The sequence below is a fragment of the Pundamilia nyererei genome, unplaced genomic scaffold (genome assembly GCF_000239375.1).
Source record: "Pundamilia nyererei isolate P.nyererei 1_Seehausen unplaced genomic scaffold, PunNye1.0 scaffold00294, whole genome shotgun sequence".
In the NCBI taxonomy this organism is placed as follows: domain Eukaryota; kingdom Metazoa; phylum Chordata; class Actinopteri; order Cichliformes; family Cichlidae; genus Pundamilia; species Pundamilia nyererei.
In genome coordinates, this window is record NW_005187695.1 from 408,875 (window position 1) to 421,412 (window position 12,538).

The 12,538-nt window shown below is 40.6% G+C and overlaps 1 protein-coding gene across 5 annotated transcripts in view; it reads right to left on the bottom strand.

Annotated features, from left to right (window-relative positions):
• gabbr1a (gamma-aminobutyric acid (GABA) B receptor, 1a) overlaps positions 1-12,538 on the bottom strand; it is a 122,832-nt gene that overhangs the window by 28,700 nt on the left and 81,594 nt on the right. For all 5 annotated transcript variants that reach the window (XM_005750960.1, XM_013915379.1, XM_013915380.1 and 2 more), the window contains one exon: positions 2,445-2,595. In XM_005750960.1, coding sequence (XP_005751017.1) covers positions 2,445-2,595 — 151 coding nt within the window. The remainder of the gene's footprint in view (positions 1-2,444; positions 2,596-12,538) is intronic.

Genomic DNA, 12,538 nt, shown 5'->3' on the forward strand with positions numbered 1-12,538 from the left:
GACCGCTGCTTTAAACTATCTTAAACTATAATTTCGCCCAATCTCTGAATGCTTTGCAGCTTTATTTGAAGCAACAGAAATAAAGCATGGCAAATACTACATCCATGTTCATAAGATGGCCTCTTTGACCTTTGAAAAATGGTTCTGGGTTTTTTTTCTCGTAACAAATATTGCTTGAAGCCAGTACAGGGTGTTTCAGGGATGAAGATGTTAACTATACATGTAAGTGCCTCCACGGGATTCTCATGGCTGATCACATAAAGTCCATTTTGACTGCTCAGATTAAAGATGCACATCTAAATGGTCTGAATGGAATGAGCCCATGTGATCTGTGCTGTTCACACCACTCTGCATTTGGGAAGGCTGGACTAGTGTAATTCCTTATTATCCAGTGGTCCTAGAAGCTGAACTGAAAGAGAGATTATACGTCTCGTTTATTAGCTTCTCTTTATTGGCTCACTGTTAAATTGAATTCCTTCTCCTTGTGCTCAAAGTGCTGAATGATTAGCCAACACCATAACTTCATAGCACCATTTTATCCTAATAGAGCACTTTGCTCTCAGACTGCAGGTCTACTTGTGTTCTTAGAGTTTCTCAAATTAAAATGGGAGGCAGAGCCTTCAGCTTCCAGGTCCCTCTCCTGTGCAACCGACTCCCAGTTCAGGTTCAGGACACAGACACCCTCTGCTTTTAAGAGCAGGCTTCAAAATGTCCTTTTTTTAAAAAAAAGCTTATAGTTGGGGGTGGATCAGGCGACCTTGAACCATCCTTTAGTCATGCCGCTAGATGAATGTGCTTTTGGGGGACTTCCCATGATGCGCTGAGCACTTCACTCCCCAGGTGTTTATATGGCATTATTGCAGCTCATGTTTGTTGTTTGTGGTTTTTGTACGCTCTAAAATTCAGCTCAGTGAAAAAACCCAGATCTGAGTCACTTTTTCCTGCTCTATAAACGCAGCTGAAGAGCAAACATCTGTTTCTCCGTTTGAGGCGAACCAAATTAACTGAACTACAGGTGTGAAATCACCTGGAAGGTCAAACATTTGCTGAACTTTATTGTAGCTGCAGCTGAGACATCGAAAGGTCAGACGTGTCGGATTCAGTTCGTTGGATTTCTCGTCTGTGATTGCTTTTGACTCTTTCGTTGTTTTAAGGTGGATTGATTTTGGAGTTTTGTCTCCTAACAAGGCAGCTGGTGCAAACCTGTTTTGTGAAAACATCTTACTGAATATATTTGATTTGATCTGATTCGCACTGTTTTGGCTGCTGAAAGCAGCCCGTGGTGAAATTGTGTTTGAAATATAATCAAAGGTGGAGGAGGGCCTGATTGGCACACTCGAGTCAGCCAGAGATCCTCAGAAGAACAAACCTCTCCAGCTCTCCAAAGAAAAAAATAAATAAGTAAATCTCCTGATAAGCTTGTGGACTTGTGGGAGTGTAAATCACTTTGACCCAGGTCAAACATAAAAATACTATGTTAAAGAGACCTCAGAGATATCCTCCACTGGCTTCACAGACATGTATTAAGCTCATAAATCCTAGTTCAAAAGGCAGTTTTTTTTAAAGTGAATTTATTTGCATTTGCTCTAGAGCTACGTTTAAGCTGTGACAATGAAACCAGCAGCAAGATAGCAAAAAAAGCCATGCCCAAACTGGAGACACAGCATGCCATTCATTTACATTAACCTCAAAGGAGAAGAAGATCTCTGAGAATTATTTTGAGCTCTGTTTTAAATCCAAGAAAAACTCAAAGTCACGCTTGGAGTGCAAACACAGTGAGTGATGAGGTCTCTGTGAGCAGCAGGAGGTTGTTACAAGATCTGATTTCCTCTGACTTCACAGATTTTTATCCAAACAGATGACTTTTGTGTAACAAAGCTGTCTCTTGAATCTTTGAGACATGACTCTGTCGGTCCTCATTAGTTTCGGCTGTTTGACCATTTCATCTGTAACTCCATCTTAAAAGGAAGATTTTCCTTGCGTGACTTAACCACAGCTAATTTCAAGATCCAAACTTTGTGGCATTAACAGTCTTTAAAACCTAAAAACAATTAATTAAGTAAAGCATGAAAACAAAATAATTACTACACTTGAAAAGCTGACACTATAACATTTTGGATTTATTTAAAAATCGAATTAAGTCTCAAAATTGTTGGAGCATAATTTTTCTGTTGAGTTTTAGAGTAAAACATACAATTATTTAAAAATGTCTGGTGTGCTCACAAAGGCACTCATTTATATTCAAACACACTTTCACTGACACACACTTGAATCCAAAGTAAACAAGTAAAAGGCTTGTGCAGGAGAAGCAGCTTATACAATGACCTCTCCAAAAAAAACTCAAGGCAAGATAAACAGAACGACAGTGAATGCAAAATAATAAGCGAAGACTACGAGGGGAGAATATTTCAGGCTATGTGGATGTCGAGTGTTCGAGGACTCACCGGACATTCCCGTTATAGATGTTGAAGGTTAGACAGACGATGCCGAGCAGGATGCCGAGGCCGGCGAAGACGGACACGGCTGCAAACAGCTTTTGAGACAGGTACCTGTATTCGTCAATCACCACTGTCCGATCGGCCGGAGGCCCAGCACCTGAACAGAGAGAGAGAAAAGAAATAAAGGGAGGGAAAATGCTTCTACTGCTCGGATACTCCCAACATCCCATTAATGAGGCAATAACCTTTAAAGACCTCCTTTACTCACAGCTTCAAATAATTACCCTTGGCAACTGGGTGAGGGCCGCACTGGGTTGTACTGTCATCCAGAGCACTTTAAGGATGATGATACGATGTTCTTTATATGTTAGATGTAACTCTTTAACAACAGCTCCTAAATATGTAGCTTAATACTTCTTTTAATACTTTTCACAGGCAGTTACATCCCAAAAAGCATTGATGGGAAAAACTTCATCTCATAAATAATAATAATAATAATAATGGATTGCATTTATATAGCGCTTTTCAAGGCGCTTTACAATGCCACTATTCATTCACTCTCACATTCACACACTGGCGGAGGCAGCTACGGTTGTAGCCACAGCTGCCCTGGGGCAGACTGACAGAAGTGAGGCTGCCATATCGCACCATCGGCCCCTCTGGCCAACACCAGTAGGCGGTAGGGTAAAGTGTCTTGACCAGGACAGAGAGCCCGGGGATCGAACCGGCGACCTTCCGGTTACAGATACGCTTCCCAATTATTTATTGTATAACTACTGTAACGATTTGTACTTTGGTGTATTTACATGCTTGACTTTAAAGTAAAAAACTCTTACCTGAAAAGTGAGTGATGTCACAAGAAACATGCTTAAAACTTGCCTGTTTCCATAGCTACCCCCTCATAACAACTATATTTTTGCTGGTTCCAGCTTCTTAAATGTGATGATTAGACATGTTTAGATGAAAGAGCCTTCTCTCATACTGTAATTGTGTCATTTTAAAGATTAAACAATGAGTCCATTAATCATGAAAACAGTCATTTGTTTAATTGGCTGGGAAATAACCGCTCATTGCTATTCCACTGCCCTTCCTGCTTTTATTCTGTGAACATGACCAGTCAGTGCCGGTGATGATTGCACAGTTCATTTCAATTTCAGATGCCTGACTAACAGAGACTTCTTGTTCTATGTGTGCATCGGAGCAAATATCCTGGTTAAAAGCAAATCCACGGTTCCTTATATTTGCAACGGAGGCCAAGACAATGGCAACCAAAGCAGCGGTTCTACACATCCTCGCTAAACATGAATGAATGTCTCAATACACGACTGCACAAACTGCTCGAGCAGCATTAAGAATCTAATAATTAAAGTTCCATTTAGTGTTGTTAAGTAGAAACCATAACTCCTGATAACTTTTCATAATGACTGAGTCACTGAAGCTTCTCAGGCTGATTCGATGCATTTTTAAAGACAATTTCTATCGCCTTTCTATCTTTATTAGATAGATTCAGTAGTTACAGAAAAGGGTGAAAGAGAGCAGGAGAAGAACCGTGATTCAACATTCAGTGTTAAAAGATTTGTTCTTAAACACAAAATTACATTCAATAATGCAGCAGTATCTAAAGTGAAGTATCATCTCTGCCTTCATGCTCACTCGCTCTCACAAACTGCTCCTTTGTTCTCTCTCTCTCTCCTTCTCTTATTTAAAGGAGTCTAGAAGCAGGCGAAATGTTTAAACATGAATAACATGAATCCTGAGTGTCTGATGGGCATTTAAATAAGGTCAGAAAGCCATACTTAAATTAGGATGAAGCAGTTTAAAGTGCCACTGGTGAAACTTTGTCCAAATACAATGTACCACGTCAGCATTCTGAAAACCTGACAGGTGCACAGATGTTGCAGAGACTGATGATTGTGGTCAAAAACATCATCGTCAGTTGGAATAGTGACAACAGGTGAAAGAATACCACGATAAGACAGCTTAAAGCTTTTAATAATGCTTTTCTTTTTTTAAAGCATACATTATAAATTATAACCTCCACACCAAGAGCTGCATGGCAGCACGATGTTTAGCACTTCTGAAGCAAGAAGGTTCCTGGTTTAAATCCAGCGTCTGGCCGAGGCCTTTCTGTGTGGAGTTAGCGCATTCTCGCTGCCTGACTTCCTCCCACAGTCCGACGTCATGCAGTTGGTGGCGTGATGCTTTTAAATTCCCCCCGAGGTATGAATGTGCATGATTTTATTAAATTACAGTGTCAGTGTGAGGTAGTCAGATTGTATGGTTATAATTTATACTTTGAAAACATTTTTGTCCACCTGTCATTTATTCAGGTGAGTATTTTTGAACTAGTTGAATAATATTTTGAGCTAAATGCATTTTTCTAGATCAGACCATGAAAACAGATCATGGAAGAAAATCATGGAGGCCACAATCTCAATATCTGTCCATCACTGAAAAGCCCTGAAAAAAAACCCAAAACATGCTGTGTTTTCTTGAAAAAAGACTCTCAGTCTCAAGCATGTCACTTGGTGCTGATAGAAAAGTTCTTTCATTGTTCAGGTAGTCATGACTTGACATGCCACGTAATCATATGTGCTGCTGTGTGTGGAAGTGCCAAAAACTGCAGTTCCTCTAATGGCCGTTTGGCAATGGCACAAAATACAAGTCAGTCCACAGAGACATGCATGTTAAAATGCCCAACTTTGCAGTATTGAAAATCACATACAGATAAACAGTTCTGGGGTGTGTGGATAGATTCCAGTTTTTAAATGAGTCAGTCCAGTTTTTTGATGGTCAGTGCACCGGACCTGTCAGACAAATCTGAACAGAAAATGTTGTGAAAAGGTTATCTTATCACATTTTCATTGTTCATGGCCAAAAGCATTCATAGTCTCAGTCAGAAACCATGGTTAACTTTCTAACATGCAGCACACCATTTAAATCAAATATCATGATGATAAGAGCACCAAACAGCACTGACTTCATTAGACCAGCAACAAACACCAGTGAGTAACAGTGGAGGCCACAGAGGAGCTAGCATTTGCTCAGGAAACAGAGCCGAGGAGAGGAGCGGGAGCCAGAGACGACAACAGAATGCCAATTAAATTCAAAATAATTCCTTCACCAGTGCTTCGCTCGACCCAGTAACCACAGCTTCACTGCACCTGTGTGAGTGACTCAGTGTGACTTAGCGGGATTGAAGTGGAAAGTATGTCAGAGAAGTTGCCGCAACAGCAAGAAAAACGCTGCTAGCTGCGGTCACCTTACTTAGTCATCCACAAAAAGAGGGAATGTGGGTGCAGTGAAGTAGTTACTGAAGGAGAAGTGAGCCACGATACACAGCAAAGCGAGTTAGTAAACCAGCTTTGGTCCAACTCTGCACCAAATCATTCGACAAACAATATAAAATACAGTGAGATGCAGACCAGCTAGGAAGTTTGTGTTTCAGTTGTGGTTGGTTCATTTCTTGTAGTTTCTCTCTAATTAGCTGTGCATGTCTGAGCGTTACATACACAGAAGCTAACCAAGCTCACTGGTGTTAGCTGATAGCTAGCACTCCACCCTCTCATCTAAATATTACACCGTCTGGACTCAAAAAATTCATCAAGTGCTACAGAGTAAAGTCCACCAACCAATGGGCTGGCATCATTATGTCGACGTCCATCGTGTAAATAAAGTCTAAAGTGAAACTTGTGGCAGAAAAAAAAACTTGTCCAGGTTCAAATTCAGAAAGAAATCCAGCCATTATTTAAAAAAGTGACAGAAAGCCCAGCAGCGCTGTCCTCAGTCAGGAGATTGATACCTCAAGAGGTCGGCTATTACCCTCCCCCTCCCTGTAAGAGTGTGAATAGGTGTGGTTACAGGTTATATGTTCTTAGGGTAGTGGTGATAATGGATCTTTCAAGGAGACAGTTTAGAAAATAGAGTACTACATCTGAGTTTGTGCTCAGTCTGAGCTTTTACTGCCAGTGGAGCAGACAGTGCTACGTGATAGCGTCTCATTCTCGTCTGTACTCACCAGATTTTTCATTTTGTGATTTAGCTCATCTCCAAAATGTAAAAGTTAATGATGTTTTAAAAAGAAAAGCTGATATAAAAATCTGATAGGCAGCATTATCCTAAAAATAAAGACGGGATAACCGAGCTTCTAAGAAATAATCACTCTAGATGTTGAAAATGTCGAACTGCTGGAAAAGTGTGTCATTTTTATTTATTTCTTTTTATCCCTGGAGGAAGGACATGTCGGCTCTTGCTCTACTTTTTTCCACCTACAGCTCTATTCAGTTTTATTTATATGATACCAGTAGACAGGGATGCTTCTCTCTTCAGTATCTATTTTTTGGGGTTAATGGTCACACAGTGTCACATTCTGTCAAGCCAGTTAACACAGTTTTTCCAGTAATGGGTTTCAATAGGAAGTATATTTGAAGCATGTATTTTGTCTAGAGAAAGTGTGTGTGTGTCAGCAAAGCTTTGAAAGACAACAACTGTATTTAAATCCAAACTAGCATCTTTTCCCGCACTGGTGTTAATGGCCAAGCAATCAGTAACCTATGACATCATGAAGGAACATGAACATCCCTCCAGCCCCTCTAATCTAAATCCAATCCAGAACATATTGATTTTACATATATGGACACAAATCAGAAGATGAAAGAGCAGATAGACAAAGGTTGTGCTCAGATACATGAAATAATCTTTGACAAATCATGTTGAGGAAGAAAAATAAACAAGACTGATTATTTCACAAACTGCCTTCACACCAAAAAGAATACTTACCGACCGGTGCCGCTGTTATCAATGATCTGCCTTCTAATTTATGTATGCATATGTGACCACACACAACACTTAAACACACACACACCACAGGACGCACTCCGAAGCTACCCTGCAGCTTCACAAGTACTCTGTTTAATCTGCACTGGTCACTCCACTTTATTGTTATTGATATTTATATTTAAAAGTGCAATACTGTAATTTTCTGCTGCTCATTCCTGTGCAATATCCCATCTGCCCTCCGTCATATTTCTTTTCAAGATTTTCTTATTTAATCACTAGTGTACATATATTTATATTTATAGATACATATATATTTAGTCATCTTTTCTCTTTTACCATGTCTCTCTAATATTTTGCTCCTTACTATTTTTTTAATTATTTTATTTTATTATATTTTCTCCTACTATATCATGCTGCTGACTGACTGCTGCTCGTCAAACACATTTCATTGCAATGTTGACCCTGGGCTAACTTGCATATGACAAATAAAACTGAAAACTGAAACACACATCCATCTCAAACACATTAAGCAATGAAATAAATCAAAGATAGAATCTGTTTTGTTAGAATTTTACCTTCAAGATATAAAAATCATAAATGTGCAAAAGGGGCTACAGGGCCACTGCATAATGTTAGCTTATAACCAGATGTTGGTGTTGTTCAGCTGGATTTTGTCAGCTGTCCAGAGTTGGAGGGTCGCGAGAATATTGGGAATAAATAAGCGTGTTTTTCCATGTTAGAAACCTGACTTTACTTTTGAGGTTTGGGGTGAGGAGGAACAGGATGATGTGACATGAAGAGGATAAAACACGGGTGTAATACTTCATATGTTGAGTCTGAAGGTGCAGGGATGATTTAAATGTCCTTATTTATGCGCTCCTATTTACTTTTAATGGATTAATTATGAGTTTATGAGAACGCATCAGTTTGCTGGAAGACAATTATACACTAATCTATGTATATTTATGAGTAGAATATCTGCTTTTTACTCTATTAAATAACCACAAAAAATGACTGACTGCACATTTAAGATTAAATGACTGTTTTCTGAGCCTTTCATCAGCCTCCTAAAACCTGCAGCGCGACATTCATTCACACCAACTTCAACACAAGAAAGCAGGCTTCTCTTTTCTTTCTGGATCCAGCGATATCTGCCATGTGCAGCCAACTGAAACACACTGACTGTTTGAAAACGTGCCTTGGTATCCTAATTTAATCAAAGTCTCTCTCCTCCTTATGACAGTGATTTCTGCCCTTTGGAACAACTAGTAACGCTTTTAATTTCTGACACGGTTGAACAGCATGCTGTGAAACACACAGCCACGAACCACCGATTTGTGCTTGAATGTGTGTTTCAGTAATTACCATACTGTAAAGTAATGTACTGAGCAAGAAGACAACTTTGTTAATTAAGAGTTGAAGCTTTAGGGTTTTATCGAGTGGACCAACGACCAAATTATTCATGCTTGTGTAGCTTTAAACCAGAAGAATTCCTCTGTGAGGAGAGTTCAAAGAGGGGCAGATGGACAGGGAGCCTCGTTTTACACTCAACAGCCTCTGACTATCTGTCTGCCTAAATCCGAGACTGCCTGCAGATGTGTGTTAGCGTGTGTGTGTGAGGATGCTTATGCGAATTTAAGTCTAATTATTCACATGCATGCAGATCGATAGAGTAAGTATGAGAGAACATAGTGAAGAGGCTGCGTACGAGTGCCAGGGTGCATTTAGGCACACACAGAGAGAGAAAAACAGAGGGAGACGGTGTGTGTGTTCATGTCAGAGAGGAAACAGGGCGGGAGTGTCAGCGCTGCATGAAGCTGATGTGTCAGATGTCAGAGGGAAGTGTCAGAGTGTCGTCCCCTTGGGGGTCGCAGAGTGTCAGAGAGCCAATCATGCTGTGTTTAGATGCTTGTCACTGCAGTCACATAGCCAGCTCGTGTCTGGTGACATCTGACTGAAGAATGACAATATAAGACAGTGTGCCAAGTTAAATTAAAGAGGTATGGCAGGAAAACCAGAGGAAATAAAGGCTTTTGTTTTTTTAAGTAGTTAGAAATCAATCTACTCAGTCGGCCATGGAGATAATAAGGTGGCCCCAAGCCGCCCCGGACACATAATCTTTCACCTCACTTAGACATGCCCGAGTCACCTCTACACTACAAAGTGCCAAGGAGGAACCGCAGCAGGATGCTTAAGCCAACGAATCTGGCTCCTTTTAATGGAGGAGTGTCTTCATTAAACGACTGAGCTTCTCACTCTAAACAAGCTTCTATAGGAAGCTCATTTCCTCAGCTTGTACCTGCTTCTTTTTTTCATTGGTCACTACACACAGCTCGTGGCCGTGGGTGAGGGTAGGAGTGTAAATCGATCACAAAATCAAAAGTTTAACGTTCAGGTTCAGCTCTCTCTTTAACACAATTGATCAGTCGGCCCGCAGAGATCTGATCTCAATACCAGCCCACATAAGCTGATTACACAGCTGATACCCGTCTACACATCCAACAGGCTAATTTCACATAAGGTCTACAGCTGCTGTGAGTCTACAAGCTCCTCTTAATCACCGTCACATCTGATGTTACTGATGCCTCCTCTGCTCTGCGCTGATGTCTTGCTGCTGCTCTCGCAGACATTTAGTCAAACATAATTTACAGCAGATGGAAACAAACATCTTCTTTTGACTATAGTGGTCCTGACTGGTTTGTACATCAATCAAACTGTGTGCTTGAGTGAGATGAAAGGATGAGGAGAAACTGGGACATTAGGGATCTTCATTCAGGATACCTGCAGTCCATCCATATTCCTCAATTAATCTTCATGTGATTACACAAGTTCAGCTAAATTTATGTGTAGACTTCTGATTAAGATCTCCACTGGCATAATTACTCTCCACATGGATCAAATCCAGCAGGACCAACAGTCTATTCATGTGGTAAAGTAAAAACTAGAAATGAATAGAAATTTGTATCTTCAACACAAACAAAATGCAACACTGTTAAATAAGAAATCCCCTCCAAAACAGCGTGACTCACAAAGCCACAACACACACATTAAAGGGAAATTTAAAATAAACGGGATCACTGATGCTTCTGTTCATATGTACCCAATATCGGATGATGACCTTTAAGCAACTCCTAGCAACAGATTTGATGGTGGCGACAAAAATTCTGCACAAAAGCACTGAAGAGCCTAAAGTCTGTTGAAACAGTGCAACATTTAGTCCTTAACAGATAAACAGTTTAGTAGTTTGAAAGGAAAAACATCATCTGTTCTCATAATCAAGTAAAAATGCTAAACATGTTCTTTACATCTTGAATGCACAGATTTGCAGTGCAACATGAAACAGTATACTTGTTGAATAATGAATCATTCAAGTCAGTAAATAATCTGCAAATGAATTAATCTGCCATCGTTGCTTCTTTAAAAAGAAGCATCACCAATTTATACCAGTCAAGAGAACATGGATGTGAAAAATTCAGAAATATTTTCTCTCTGTCCGTGTTTCCTAAAGGCACAATCTGATAAAGCGCACAGTTTCTGTCCAATTTTGTCATTTGAACCCAAACATACATCACCAATGCTGTACATGTTACACTCACTATGTGTGAAGTGCAGCTGTGTTTTTGTGATATATGGAAGTATGACACGTGCCATACGCTGCCAGCTTCGCTGCCGGCTTGTTAAAGTTTCACAAAGAGAGAATATTACAGTAGTTACATCATCTTTGCACTTCCTTTGTTTTAAATTTTTATTTTTGGTTTGCAAGGCTCAGAATGCTTTAGCAACTCTACATTCACCCAGCTGCTTTTCCCTCGACACCTCAACACACCTTCACATATTTCTGTTATAGACAGTAAATATCCAACACACTTTATAATTAAAATACTCCTCCCATGATGACTGTGGGGTTGGGAGACTCTAGAATGACCTTGCTAAAAACTGAAGACCACAAGCTTGAAAACAAAAAAGATCTGGCAGGGGTGTAAGAAAGAACTGAGCTTACTGCAGCTCCTATAGCTATAATTATAATATTTTTTTGAAGTGGAACTGTTGTAATTTCCCACATCATCTCTGAGGTGAAAAGCTAACACTTCAGATTGATGCTCCGTTTCACACACTTTTTCTACGCTTGGCTCTGTATGATGTCACTGAGAACATATATCCCTAATACGGTCACCTCGCAGAAGCTTGTTTCAGATTTCAGTGCATGATCCTTATTCATCTCCAGTATGAGATGAGTAAGGATTGTGATGAATTAGTGCTGCAGTAGATTCTAAGTAAAGCCATAGGCCTGAAAATGACCATAAAAGGTCAACTTTAAATATGGAATATTTAAAATTCCAGAATGTGGAAAGCCATGTACGTGTCTGAATGAATGTACAGTCGTAGTAATTACGGCTCTGAGTAGGTGCACGGCGTATATGTGTCAACTGTCCATTCAGTCAGCGTGTTTGCAGCATCTAAGCCCTCCTCCGTCCTTGATCAGGGAATCAGGACGGGAAGTTGCCATGGAGACCCAGCTCTGTAACAGTTGCCACAGCGATCAGAACAAGAGCTGAGCTAAAAAGTGGTTGTTAGGGCGACCGTGCAGAGAGTGAGAAAGCGACGCGAGGAGGGGCGTGGTAAACACAAAGGAAAACAAGCGCAGGGGTTAAGTTAAAAACCGCGCTGTTTACTCCACCCTGTCAGTACATCAAGCACGCCCTTCCCCCATCCCCTCCACCCCAGCTGTCAAGAAGAAAACTTCCCCGAACTGAGTCAGCTCCAGAAAGCAGGAAATTACTCATTTCCTCTCAACAAGTAGATGTCAGCTGGATGTGTCTTTATTTGGTAAACAGAAAAGAAGAAGCTCATTTAAAAAAGCAAACAAAACTCACCTCTGACACTCTGGACAACATGTCAGTTTCACATCAGCGGCTTCTAACTAGACTGACATCAAGCCTGTCACGTTGCAACAAGCCAAACTAAAGAGCTGGAAGCCGGCCTGATGGAAAAACATGTCGCCTACAAGCAAACAGGTCACCTGTCCCTGGATGCTGATACTGACCTGGAAACTTTACCTCTTCTGGGTTCAGTTAAGCCCTGGCAACAGATCATTTCCTTAAAAGCCTAAAAAAAGGCGTCCCTCTGTGGGCTGCCTTGGCGTGCAGGATTGATTAGTGGCACACTCTGTCCAGGCACAAGTATGTCACCTCCTCAGGGAGAGACGGGCCAGTAAACATCCAGAGTACTCGTCTTGGTGTCTGAGGCAAATCATCGCTAATAGGTTTTCACAGTAAACTCAAGTATGGGCAGCAGGAGTTAAAGCACAGGTTCGGGCTTTT